Consider the following 13,461-nt stretch of genomic DNA (forward strand, 5'->3'; position numbering starts at 1 on the left):
ATTTAAGTGCTTATCGACGTCTGCCACGTCAGAACAGTATGACATTTTGAATTTGAAAAGACATTCATTAGAATTTCTTTTGTTTCTGTTGTTATGCTTCTTCTGCTTAATACACTCCTTGTTCTGACAGAAATTACTTGAAACTTATGATTGTGCTCTCTCGCGTCGTCCGTGTATGTAAATGTACATAAATAAATTTTTCTGAAAGGATATTGCATGAAAAATGTAATTTCTGGTATTTTTAGTCAATATAAGCGTAATACGTAATTTAATTGATCAGACATGAAAACGACATTCCGAAGCGATCGTTTTGCGCGTAGATTTCATATAAAGATGGGTTCTCATAAATTATGAGTATAGTGTTTCGTAGTGAAATCTATGTTTAATTCTCAAGAAATTTATTTTTGGATGCTCTTAGAAACGCAACTTTTATACTCCATTTTTACACAAAGTCCTTACCGTGGGGGGTCCCCACACCCTCTCCCGCTCGATCGCTTCGGTATCTCACGCTGTCAAAAATATTGTGCCCCCTTCGGGATTTTCCCCCCTAAAACTAAAAGTGTTCCGGCGCGCCTGCACTTGGCTAAGATGGAACGAAGGTGAAACAAAAATGACACTCAATTACGTTAGTTTGATATTTCGTTCTTTATTCAACATACATTCATATAGTCGTGATAATAAATTCTCTCTCTAGTTTACATTGCTACATCAACAACACTTTAATATAATAAATAACGATGACAAGTTCACTCCAATTGCGACACAATAGAATTATAGTTTTGAATGAATAATTGATACATTATAAAATGATAAAAATGCAAATCATCTCACTGTATATAAGGTGGAGCGCATCTACCAATTATTTATTGACATTTTGTATGACAATACAGAGAAAATTTTGAAAGTGAATCTATGTAATTTCAATGGGACAGATGTACATTAATAACAACGCCTTACATTGTTTTGTATTATTTTGACAATGAGTTATCAGGCATTTAGTATACGGTGACATTTGAATTGACATTCGGACAAAATGAATCTCGTCGATTATCGACTGACATTGTAGCGGTGGGGGTGATAATAATAATACAAACAGAGTGTGAGAATTGATGGGCTTTTATCGGGAGAACATGAATAAAAATTTCCAAAGACTGCCCAGCAAATTAACCGTGGGTAAACAATGATTATTTTACATGCAGATAATATGGTAGAGGGGGTATCTTTGGAGGGGCGGAGGAAAATGAGAGAGAAGTCCATGATCAAGATGTCGGTGATGGTGATGACGACGATGATGATGATGATGATGTTGGTGATGATAATGATGCTGATGATAGTGGTGGTGATGAGGGTGATGGTGAGGGAGATAAGGAGGAGGAAGTTTTAGGGAAGTGATGCACGATCGACTTCATCTTGTAAGAAAGGGGGGATTTCAATGGACCAAGATTCATAGTATACAATAATGACAAGGGAATTATCAAACTCAATTAAAGTTGAATTAAGAAGACGATTCCAAATATTGAGATATTTACATTAATAGCAACCTTACAACCCCCCAAACACTAAGAGGTGATTCGAACCCCCATTTTCTTTTTTCAAAATAGTGAATTTGAACGATTTATCCCTACCCATTTTCCCCGAGTTCGCTCCTGCAATGCCTACCGAGACGGGTGTTCTTTGAGTGTGACGTCACCGGGGGGTATTCGGTCCCGGTGTAGTAAACCAGGCAGTGCCGCTTTGTGTACTATGCACGTACGCCTATATGGAATATCTGCAGTTGAAGTTGTATCTGCGAGCCATAGAACTTGCAAAGAGGAAATGATTAAAATATTTGTGGCCGTACTATTATTCCAAATATGTAAATTCCCTCAGAATGATACCATAGACCCTAAAGGAATAATTTCAAGGTGAATAATATGAAATTTGATCGAGATCTTCTCACCAGTCGATAACGTAGCAGACGTGTTATTATGACATATTTATCCGCGTGTGACGCGGCTCTTGCAAAAAAACACAGTTGGTTGCGGAATTGCTTTGTGCCGACCGGCCGCCCGCTCCGGCGCAGCTAGCTGTCGAGCTACCGTACCGCATACCTTCCTTGTTGTCTTCATGCAACCATAGAGATGTATACTAATTACTATATATCTCTCTGTCTTCAACTCACTTGCGAATTGCGTTTGTATGTGTGACGGTGACCCCTAGCGTAATTAAATATAGGAAACAACTCAGAAGGCCGAGAAAGAATAATACGTTTGGTTCAAGATTGTTCTGTGGAATGAGCTATGCTATGAGTGGAAATGATCCAGAGGATAGAAAAGTGGAGTCAAAGCCACCAGACCATTTAACAGTACATAGCTCAATGCCTGGGTGTTGTGTGTACTAGTATTATGCGTTCAGCGCGCGCTGAGCGAGAGCTGAGCTATCCGCCGGAATTACTTTCCAGCTACTCACTTGATTGAACATCGTGATAAAATAAATGAGAAATAGTGAAAATATCATTCAATAACTCACTGTTTGCTATCTTACATCATGATTGAAGAGTTCATGATGGTTATTCATACTGTTTTTTATACAGGGAAAGTAAAGATTTGTACATATCAGTCCTATTTGTTTGATTCGAGTTGCTTTGAAAAAAAATTGTAAAATATCTTTCTCTCTCTGCATAGCATTTCTGTATGACATTCAGGCACCTCTTATACTAAATTCCCCCCGGTGACGTCACACTCCGAGTGACTTTTCTGTACACTCGTCTCTCGGGCTCTGACAGGTGGCTAATTTCATAGACTTTCAAAGCAAAATATCGAGAAGGCAGAGGATTTTTGTGACATGCTATCTGTTTGAACAACTTATATATACTATATATTGTGTGTAGAACCTATATTTATGGAAACTCACCCCCTTCTTAATTCAACTTTAACGACTTTCAAAGAGACACCAAGAATGACATAGCATTTTTACTACTCGGCTTAGAAAGTTATTTCAGGCCATCTCATCGCAACGGTTAATAGGCAAAACAACAAGGATCTAAATTGGTAGTCAATAAAGTAGTAATTAGCCAGTCATATCAATTAGCAAACGTCAGCCTTCATCTTCGTTAGAATTACCAAACAGCTATAACGACCTATTGTCAATTGCCGCTCATAACACCTTTTTCACAATCAAGCTTTTTGTGCCGACTCCATTGCCTTAGCTGTATCGGTAATGACTATTAATTGCGTTAACGAAATATAGGGGCAATAAACAATCTTTCTACCCGGTCTTTCTACCAGACATGTTTTAACAGAACTGTACCTAATGCTAATGCAGTTGACCAAAATAGTACACACGTCCCCAATACCTCTATTGCACATAGCTATTTAACATGTTTTACTGATAAAACATTGAATGTACCATGGTCATGATGGTCCATGTAATGTACGATCATTGTAACAGCGTGCAGAGGGTCGTTTACACTGGTCAAAACATCTCGATTGTTATTATCAGACAATTACGTATTTTTATATACCTCTCTTTTTAAGAGATTACGAAACGGAAAAAAATCATTATATAATTGCCGTGATTTTTTTTACCATGGCTCGTTAGTAGGTCAATGGTTTTACGATATGGTATTTAACGGTTACAGTAAACTTACAAATGAAAACGGGTATATGGCAGTCCAGCAATATACCTAATTGCCATTTAGACGCCGACGTTCAGGACCGCACTTAATGATATATTGTAATAGACCCTTTGGAATGCGGATGGTACGCTGTTATCTAAAGAAGACAAGCTTTTTATATTCATCTTTTAGTGATTACATAATAAAATGTCCAGTGACGTATGTGGTATACAAAGTTACAAAAAAAAATGCACTACTGACTGCGAACACGATTATCACACGCAACAATGGCGTCGAAAATAAAATAACCTCTTAGATAATTTGAATTTGACTTTTTGTTTATAGAATATAAACAAAAAGTAGTCGTAACGTTGTAACTCCAAATATTCATCATTAATGGCGAGCCAAATGGTCTCGGTTATTTTGGTAACTAGGGAATAATACAAACATGGTAGTATTTATCAATGTAGAATATATTCATTTCTACCTATATCAGAGCGGGTCAATTTATATCATTAAAATATCACTAGTTTCTTGTCAAAACGACAGAAATAGGCCTATTTGTTTTGAAACTAAAACTCCAGGCCTAACCATTAAAAGAAAATGAATAAAGAAATCCTCAAGGATTTTGTACTCAAATTCGAGTAGATTCAATTCCATATCTACATGATTCTAAATGTCTATTTTCCCATAACGTAAATGATATTATTGGAAACATTTCAAAACTGTAACGAAAACAGACAAAAGTGGATGGCCCTCCGGGATGGCCCTTTGTAGTCAATTCGTATGTAACATAACAGTTACAACTCAAACAGTTAGACGAGTCAGTTGGTATTATCAGACGAGAATCCTGGAACCGAGTATGTCACGGGGCATTGACAGAACTTGATGATCTTTGCACACATCATATTATATAAAAGTAAGATGGATTATCGTTCAACCAGGGACTGGTTTAACCAACCTGCACACTCTAAAAATACTGGGTAAAAATGCTCCATGAGGGTTATTATGTGTGCAACCAACATTGGGCTTTTCTCTAGGGAATTTTCATATATCCAATGTGAAGAAAATTTTGCCCATTCTAAAGTAATTGCTGCTTATTTTTTAAACTTATATACTGGACAATATGCTTCACGCATTGGGTAAAATACTGCCCAAAATTGACACATAATCACCCTTGTGCTAGTTAAAATTTTATCCAATATTTTGTAAAGTGCACATTAAAAAAATGTATATAGTACTCAATATTGTAATACTTAGCTCACATTAAGGTTTATATTTCTTCTACAAGATTGAATGGTTAAAGTTTGTTACCCGTTAACTCTTTATTAAAATGAAATTACCCATTATAGTAAAGACAAAGAGCTTAAGGATAACGTACATTGTCTAATTTGCTCCAGGATCTTGGGCTGGAATGAAGGTTCTTGAAAATTCAATATCGATCATTGATGGCCATTTATAAAAATAAATGTTATTCTTAGAGAGAGTTTGAGTATTACCCGGTAAACTTTTTTTGGGTTCTTTGGTCAAATTTTAGTTTTCCGCGCCCGAGGTACCATGACTACGATGAAAGCGTTTACTTTGTGGCGTACAATAAATCTAGTTACACATTATATAAAAACGCTTAAATTTGTTTAACCATGGACCTATTTCATTTCGTCTTACGTGTAATTATTTAAACAAACAGTTAAACAGACATGGTTGTTAGGTCCATGAAACTATAAGATTTTCTGATTGATAACTCATAGAAACATCTATTTGGAAAAATAAGGATAAACCACAATCAAATTTTACCTATTCCGAAAAAAAAAACATCCTGCATTGCTTTAAGCTTAAATGACGCCATTCCAATTAATGTGAATACTGCAATTGGAAAATTAGAAGTGATTATGCTTTGTCTGAATTTGTAATAGGAAATGATACATTTTCATATAAGTTTCAACTTAAGTTTAAATTGAACGTATATTAGGCATGTTATCATGGAAATATCATACCGAAAGACTTCTTTTAAAACGTACTACCTTTGCGATATCACTTGGGGCTTCTCTTCCTCAATAGTCATAAATACATATTTTTCCAATATCATCTCTAATTGCGACCTTTCAGCGAGAGTAAAAAGGATATAAGGTTTGCACATATAAAGACAGTGTCTATATGGTCGGGTATTGCCTCGCAGTGTGGAAATTGAAAATTAGCTTTGTTTTACCCCCCCCCCAAGAAATAAGTGAGAGAAGAGAGACGGGAAGACAAATGAGTATCATTTTAAGGCAATAGATCAAGAGAACCCTCCCAAAAAGAGGTCGTTACTCGCTCAGTAGAGCAGTTTTACGAAATTGATATTCAATATTTTGCTGTAATCTGACCATATGCTTACAAAACATGATCCTACTCAACATACCGTTTTCAAGAAACGTAATGTAACATAGTCGGCACATGATTGTATGCATGTACGATCAGCAACCTTTAAGTTTGCTTTTATACTGTATTGGGTAGAAGTGTGTTTATTTTACTCTCCCCAACGACATAATAAAAGGCATTATCTAGGATTATCCATACCCACTGCTATAGAGCTTTTAAGCACAACTTCGCAAAGTAAAGATCGGATCACATGGATGACAAAGCTGCAAAGGGGGAGGGGTTGAATGCGATACGCTTGCGTGGCGCCGCGCTCAACTCTGAGAATGTTTTCGTAATAGGTCCATGATACAACATACTGTACTAGGGCAGATTCTGAACCACAACGAACATAAAGATACCTCGATGCATCATACATGTATTTCGTTCTTGGATATGAGGGATCTGAAAATACATATAAAAATTTGCCGTTTCGCGAAGTACGTCCCTCTTTACGTTCTTATCGTATTCAGAAGAATGAAGGAGAAGAAAAAAAAACAGTAGTCTATGATATACCAGGGTTACCATGTGTAAATACATATAGCCTATTGAACAGTTTTCCATCCAGTCAGAAAAAAGATGCATATTGAATTTATAAGCTTAACAATCTCTATAGATAATAATATTTAAAAAATTATCTTATATACAACTTGATTGCCAGCAAACAAGGATAAAAACTTGCAAATCTCAAACAAGGCAAATTTGTTCAATAATGATGCAAAACGTGAGATAAATGTATTTAGTTTATATTGTAATCTGTTTGATATGATTGCATAAAAAACAATGATCAGTTATTTGGACGGGAGACTTTCATCAATGTCAATTCTATCATTTATGAAAATGTAAAATATACGACGATTGTTCAACATTGTTCAGCACTGCTGAAGCTGCTGAATAAATATGATTTCAATACAAAAAATAACGTCTTACTGATCACCATTTATTCAGGACGGATATTGAAACATATTTCTTCTAAATATTAATGATATAAATATTGGTAAAAATCAGAAAAGGTTCCAAACCCATTTGCAAGTCTAAGGCAGTAAAGGCACACAATGATAAAACATGACCGTGTATCATCATGTCCGAATTTCATGAGTTTCTAAATTATCATTGTTGACCAACCCTCAGTGATGCGATTCTTGAAGCCATTCAATGCATTTACTATCAGGGTTCTTTGCCTTGATTGGCAGTTTTTGATTACCGGCTTTCCTCTTCGCCTTGGGTTTACTCGTTTCATTGCTAACCACGTCCTCGCCGTCGACGACCATCGCGTCGTCCTTTTCGTTTCTATTCACTTGTTTGGTATCTCCTCTCCAAGGCGACACGTCCAATTCATATTCCATCTTCTGTCCCGATTTGACGACGACGTCGGCCTTGGTCCGCCGTTCCAAGTTTTCTTTGCGAGCCCGTCGTCGTTCCGCGGTACTGCCGTTGTTGTTATCATCCTTCAGACCACGGGCAGAACGATCATGCTGGTGAGAAAATATATCCGGTAATTTGGTTTCCGTGAGCGATGACGAGTTGGTGTTCGTTTTGGAAGAATCCTTAGGAGCTTTGGAGTTCATCTCAATTTTAGCAAGCCTGTTTTTATCGATGTCTGTGTGATTGAAGCCATCGCGTTCTGATTGCATCATTACGTTGTAAGACATGGAAAGAAAGTCCCTCTCGAAGTCCTCATCATCGTTATCTTCCTCCGAACTGTCTTTCCCCCACTGGTAGCCGTTTCGGTTTTTCAAAATTGGGCAGCTCTTAGACATGGGCATGCTTTCACGAGTTCTTGAGTCACCATGACTCCAGTTCGACCCAGCCGTCCTCGACTTCCTGAATTCACTGGACGGCGACATATTTGAGATGTTCGGCAACACAAAACTGTCCGACATCGAAGATTTGTTGACCAACAGCCGACCGGACTTCGACATTTTCTTTTCACACAATCTTCGGGACTGGACCGTCGTAGCACCTTGGTTACCGCCCTCGGTGCTCTCGGCATAACCGAGATCATCGTGGTCGTCGCTCGTCGCGCTCCATCTTGAGTCTATGGGTGGGAGAAAGCTCTCATCGTTCTCGGCCGCGGTGGCCGCACATTTCGGCATCGCTACATCCTCAGAATCGCCTCGCATCTTTCTTTGGTTACCCATGGGATGCACTCCTGGAAACATACTGTCAAAATGACGCGTATTAATGTGCCATCACGGTGCGTTCACTGCACACTTTATATTTCAATCCATGATCGATGAATCCCTACAAGCTACAGAATATCAGGGCGCCTGCGAATTTTATTCTGAAGGAGAAAGAAGTCTTATACAGTAACTTATTTGCACACTCCGACTGCTCGATGATTACGGTGTCAAAGTAGATCAAAGAACGGCCTCATGACATACACATCAATATGAATGTTTTCAATATTGAGGTGTATATTGAACCTGGTTAGTTGTTGACGGTTTTATAATGTTTTCCAAATAAGATCCTCAATAAGTAGATTTTCGCTCGATCAGAACAAATGCGTAGTCCATGACTCGTTCCCGATGAGTATAGTTCCACAGTCGACGAGTGTTGTAATCAAAGCAAAAGTTCTAAAATAATTAATTTCAAGTGTGATGAACCGATGTCAAAGTCGACCGCAAGATCATTTTACCCTTGCTCCATATAACGGCGGATAAGATGGTAGAAACAGTAGAGAAGAAACACTGCAAATATAATCATTAATGGTCGAGGTAGAGATAAGAAAAGTAGCGTGCCTGACAACCGTGCGAGCCACAAGTCCGTGTGTGTGTGTGCACTCCGTAGACGTCTCGGCCCAACAACCCCGCATCGAAGATGATAAAACACGCACCCCTCTCTACGTCCGTCCGTTCATGTAACAGTCACAGGTTGAATGAGTGTGGTGATGAGGGGGGGGGGGGGGGGGTAACGAGGGGCGCTACGGATGTTTGAACACAAGCATGGGCACCTGGCAAATTCGGATCAATAAAACGGAAAACACAAAACCGGTGTCTTGTTAGAGATGGTTTCTACTTGTATCGATTACATGCCCAGTCCCAACAGACCAGTTCACCCGTAAAAGGGGCGACCCCAGGGTTTTCTGAAGTATAGGGGCGGGTGCCAATGATAATTCAATATCTCGCGATGTGGGTCTATGGGGGTCTATGCAGGTCTTATGATTATACTCCACAGTGTATAATATTTATTACCCCGGCTATATAATTTAAACCGAATATCTAAAGGCTCGTTATTAAAAGTGTGGCTTAAAGGGGGGGGGGGGTAATGATTTTCCCTAAAATAAATCTCATGTTATGTAAATCATGGATGCTGTTAAATGCAAGAACTTGGGCATCAGCACATTGTTGACCATGTCATGGTAATATTATTGTCAGCGTCAACATTATGTTTTATATATGTTTTGTAGACCCCCCTGGTTGTCTCATAATTATCATTCATGTAACTTTCTTTAAGAGAGTGGGGTTTTATTTGGGGGGGGGGGGTGTTTGATATTTTGAGAAAAATACATAACCAAAAAACTTTGAGTAGCGCTATTATATCTGCAATTATTATTATTATTTTTTTTAATATTTTATATGAGGGGTGTAGATGTAGCGACTGTGGGAGGTTGTACCTGCCCCCCTCTCCCCTTCCTTCCAGTGTTGTGTAATACTGTATAGAGACTCCTTGTCTGAAGTTGGCATTAAAAATGCATAGGGTACGTAAGTAAGAATGCTTCAGTATTGTATATACAAGAAGGCAAGAGTTCATATCGATCGCCGGAGTGTAGAGAGAGGGAACGAGAATAATGCTCAAAGGGGGGTCCATAACTATACCCTATTCGGGACTCTATTGTCACTACTCTACAGAAAATCATCCCGTCACAAGCCACGTTTTATAGAAAAGAGGCGGTGCTCGTACAATGCATTTAAAAAGAGCTTTCAAATTGTTTATCTAATTTTCTGGCAGGAGAATGAGGAATAAAGAAATACACATGACCCTTAAATCGAGTTCATCCGGGGCTCTTTTAAGGAACATCTCAACTATGTGAATGTAGGCCCCATCCTTAACTATCATTCCCCATATTCCCACTTTCTTTAATTTCGTTTTCATAGAGCCTCGTGACTCGGGTCTTGAAGGGGAAATGCACCCTGACGAAAAGTTTATTGTGAAAATAGCAGAAAAGTAATTTTAAAAATGCTGATGGAGGTCGATGAAAAACCAGAATAAAAAAGTTATTAGAATGTTACTTATTTGATTTGCGATGTCATAATTAGGCGAGCAGCTTTCCCACATATCGTAACACAACACAACACAACAATGAAGTGTCTCTTACTCAGAAAATTCAATATGGCTTTAACTGTACCTTCAGTATATAAATAGAAAAATTATTCAACATCCACTCCTGAAAGAAAAATATAAAGGAGTCACCACGAACCATTAAAAATTGAAATTTATGCATTATATTTACATAACATATGGGACAGCTGCTCGTATGTGACGTCAAAAAATAAAAATTCTTGACATTTTAATAACTTTAATAATCTTTGATGGATTTTCCTCAAACCTTCATCAATATTTCAATTATTTTCTGCTATATTTGCAACAAACTTTTCGTCAGGGTGAACTTCCAATAAGTTTTGTTTATACTCATTTTACGTTGATTTGAGACATCCTACTATAGGACTTATGGAAATAACATACTTGCGCATTTGCACATCTTTACCCTTCTTTTAATTTTTTTTATGGAGACATTTATAAAAGTATAATTTATTCATTACATGCCCTTTGATTTAATTCTTGCGCGCTGTCACCGGCATTAACAAACATTTCCATCCGACCCGAGCTGCTAATTTTGTCTGAAGGAGAGCAGCAATAGACATTTTACTTTGATCGATGAACAGGCTTAGTCCTACAACATCGTTGGAGTATCAGTCATTCAGTCAGTATTTTTGTTTACTTAATGCAATCATATATTTTGTAATCATTTTTTTTTAGAAATACAAATTAAACAAATTACAAGTCATTCTTTGATTTCGATTATCATATTTCCGCCTGTATTCTTTTCCTCTTTCAAGATCGAATTCAAGGCAAGGTTTTTGTTTAAAAATAACTTGAGACTTTACTTTTTAAATAAAAATACCATAAATTTGTAAATCATACTTCTCTTTCCTTATCATCGAAAAAAACTAGATGTCTGCTTAACAGGGCAAAAATAAGCCAGATTTAAGAAAGCAAAAGTTGTTAATGTCAAAGCAAAAAAAATCAAAAACAAAAAACATTATTATTATTATCGTCATTATTATTATTATTATTATCATTTTTACTATTATTATTATCATTATTATTAGTAGTAGTAGTAGTAGTAGTGGTAGTGGTAGTAGTAATAGTAGTAGTAGAAGTAGTGGTAGTGGTAGTAGTAATAGTAGTAGTAGTAGTGGTAGTAGTAGTGGTAGTAGTAGTAGTAGTAGTAGTAGTAATAGTAGTAGTAGTAGTAGTAGTGGTAGTAGTAATAGTAGTAGTAGTGGTAGTGGTAGTAGTAGTAGTAGTAGTAGTAGTAGTAGTAGTAGTAGTAGTAGTAGTAGTAGCAGTAGTAGTAGTAGTAGCAGTAGTAGTAGTAGTATTAGTAGTAGTAGTAGTAGTAGTAGTAGTAGTAGTAGTAGTAGTAGTAGTAGTAGCAGCAGCAGTAGTAGTAGTAGTAGTAGTAGTAGTAGTAGTAGTAGTAGTAGCAGTAGTAGTAGTAGTAGTAGTAGTAGTGGTAGTGGTAGTAGTAGTGGTAGTGGTAATAGTAGTAGTAGTAGTAGTAGTAGTAGTAGTAGTAGTAGTAGTAGTAGTAGTAGTAGTAGTAGTAGTAGTAGTGGTGGTAGTAGTAGTAGTAGTAGTAGTAGTAGTAGTAGTAGTAGTAGTAGTAGTAGTAGTAGTAGTAGTAGTAGTAGTAGTAGTAGTGGTAGTGGTAGTAGTAGTGGTAGTGGTAGTAGTAATAGTAGTCGTATTTATTTTTTGTATGTATTTGGGGTGGATGTCCCCCTTTCTCAACACCGTAGCTTTTAGATTTTCAATCTGATCCAGTTTTATTTTTAACCACCCCCTTTTCACCCAAAATACAAAGACTGGTGAAGTGTTCATGTGTAGTTCTCTACAAACTATAAATTTCGGTTGATTCTTAGACATATTGGAGCGTTTGTTTGCAACTTTTTGAATAACAATACAAAATGAATACCGAATATATATAAACATAATGATTTGGAAAAAAAGCATTCGTTTTCCGAAAAGATTGCCCTATTCCATGAAGAAAGTCGATTCGTGTATTTTATTCACTATAATAGCGAGTTTTCACAAATACTATACGCAGGCGCTTTCTGGAACGTTGGGAATATATTGAAAATGCCCTTCAAATCACAACGAAAAATTTGAGATCTTTGTCGAAAATTAGTGAACCGGACCTGACAGCAGATCGTATTAGAGATTCGGACCGGATGAAAATTGCAAATAGGTAATTTGTCAAGAGTCAAGGACAACACTGCTGTTTTGATTCACCGATTTTTGACACAGGCTGCTTTGTCATGAAGGGTTTTTGACAATAGATTTTCAACGTTCCATGAAGCGTCTGCGTAGTAGTTGCGAAATTTCCCATTGACAACTGCGTCCCGCATTTGTATTTTCACTCGGATAGTAATCATGGTAATATAGGAAGTTGCATATGGATTCGATGAAAGTTGTCACATTGCATGGAAACAGTTAATGGACTAAACATGAAATATTATTTAGCTCTGCTCATGTTTATATCTTCTCCCTCTGGATTGCGATCATCATCCACAGTCTCCATAACCCCCCCCCCCCCATCTTTCTCTTTTCATTTAACATTATTGTCTGACATTGACCCGAAACTGCCGTTGCCATGAGCACGGCGTCATCAACCTCCCGCGGGTCGCGATGGCAGGTGAAATAGATCGGAGAGCTCCCCGACAGGAAATTTCTTAACTAAACATTTGTACTATTTTTATCACAATCTCTCTCATTTTTCAGTCTGTGTATGAGCCGGCATTCCGCTGTACTATTTGAAGATTGTGTGGATTTAAAATGACAAATCATTACCTGTAAGAGTGTCATATACAAATTAACCTTTAGACTTCATTATTCTGATGCAATTAAATATGGGTCTCTGTGACGGTTTTGGAATTCTACAATTTTGTTTGACAGTGCGTGGATCGTGTCCACCAATAATACAAACCGGAAATTCTTTGTTATTTTTACCAACTGAGATTTTTTACGAGTATGAAGATAACCCATTCATAAATATCTAAATAATAATTCCACACAGGGGGGGGGGGGGGGCGGTGGGTCTGATTGACTCTGTTCGGTCAGTCCTACAGAACCTACAGACTTTCTGGTAAGCAACCCTCCTTGAAATGGTCATTATATACAGCATTAGGGGTAAAAATCACTTTGCGAGTTATATCCTACACGTCGTAGGGTGATCGGAATTCTAC

The 13,461-nt window shown here is 37.4% G+C and overlaps 2 protein-coding genes across 2 annotated transcripts; one reads left to right on the top strand and one right to left on the bottom strand.

Moving 5' to 3' along the window:
* Positions 1-626: 626 nt before the first annotated feature.
* LOC129264673 (uncharacterized) lies at positions 627-8,870 on the bottom strand. The gene has a single exon (XM_054902587.2). It carries the CDS (start codon positions 8,149-8,151, stop codon positions 7,117-7,119), a length of 1,035 nt encoding a protein of 344 aa, XP_054758562.2. The 5' UTR covers positions 8,152-8,870; the 3' UTR covers positions 627-7,116.
* Positions 8,871-11,329: 2,459 nt separating this feature from the next.
* LOC135154616 (uncharacterized protein DDB_G0271670-like) lies at positions 11,330-13,008 on the top strand (the record flags this gene model as incomplete). Its single annotated transcript, XM_064101404.1, has 2 exons — positions 11,330-11,924; positions 12,998-13,008. Coding segments are annotated over 2 exons (606 nt in total), but the record flags the coding sequence as incomplete, so codon positions are not given.
* Positions 13,009-13,461: the final 453 nt, after the last annotated feature.

The sequence above is a fragment of the Lytechinus pictus genome, chromosome 7 (assembly GCF_037042905.1).
Source record: "Lytechinus pictus isolate F3 Inbred chromosome 7, Lp3.0, whole genome shotgun sequence".
Lineage (NCBI taxonomy): Eukaryota > Metazoa > Echinodermata > Echinoidea > Temnopleuroida > Toxopneustidae > Lytechinus > Lytechinus pictus.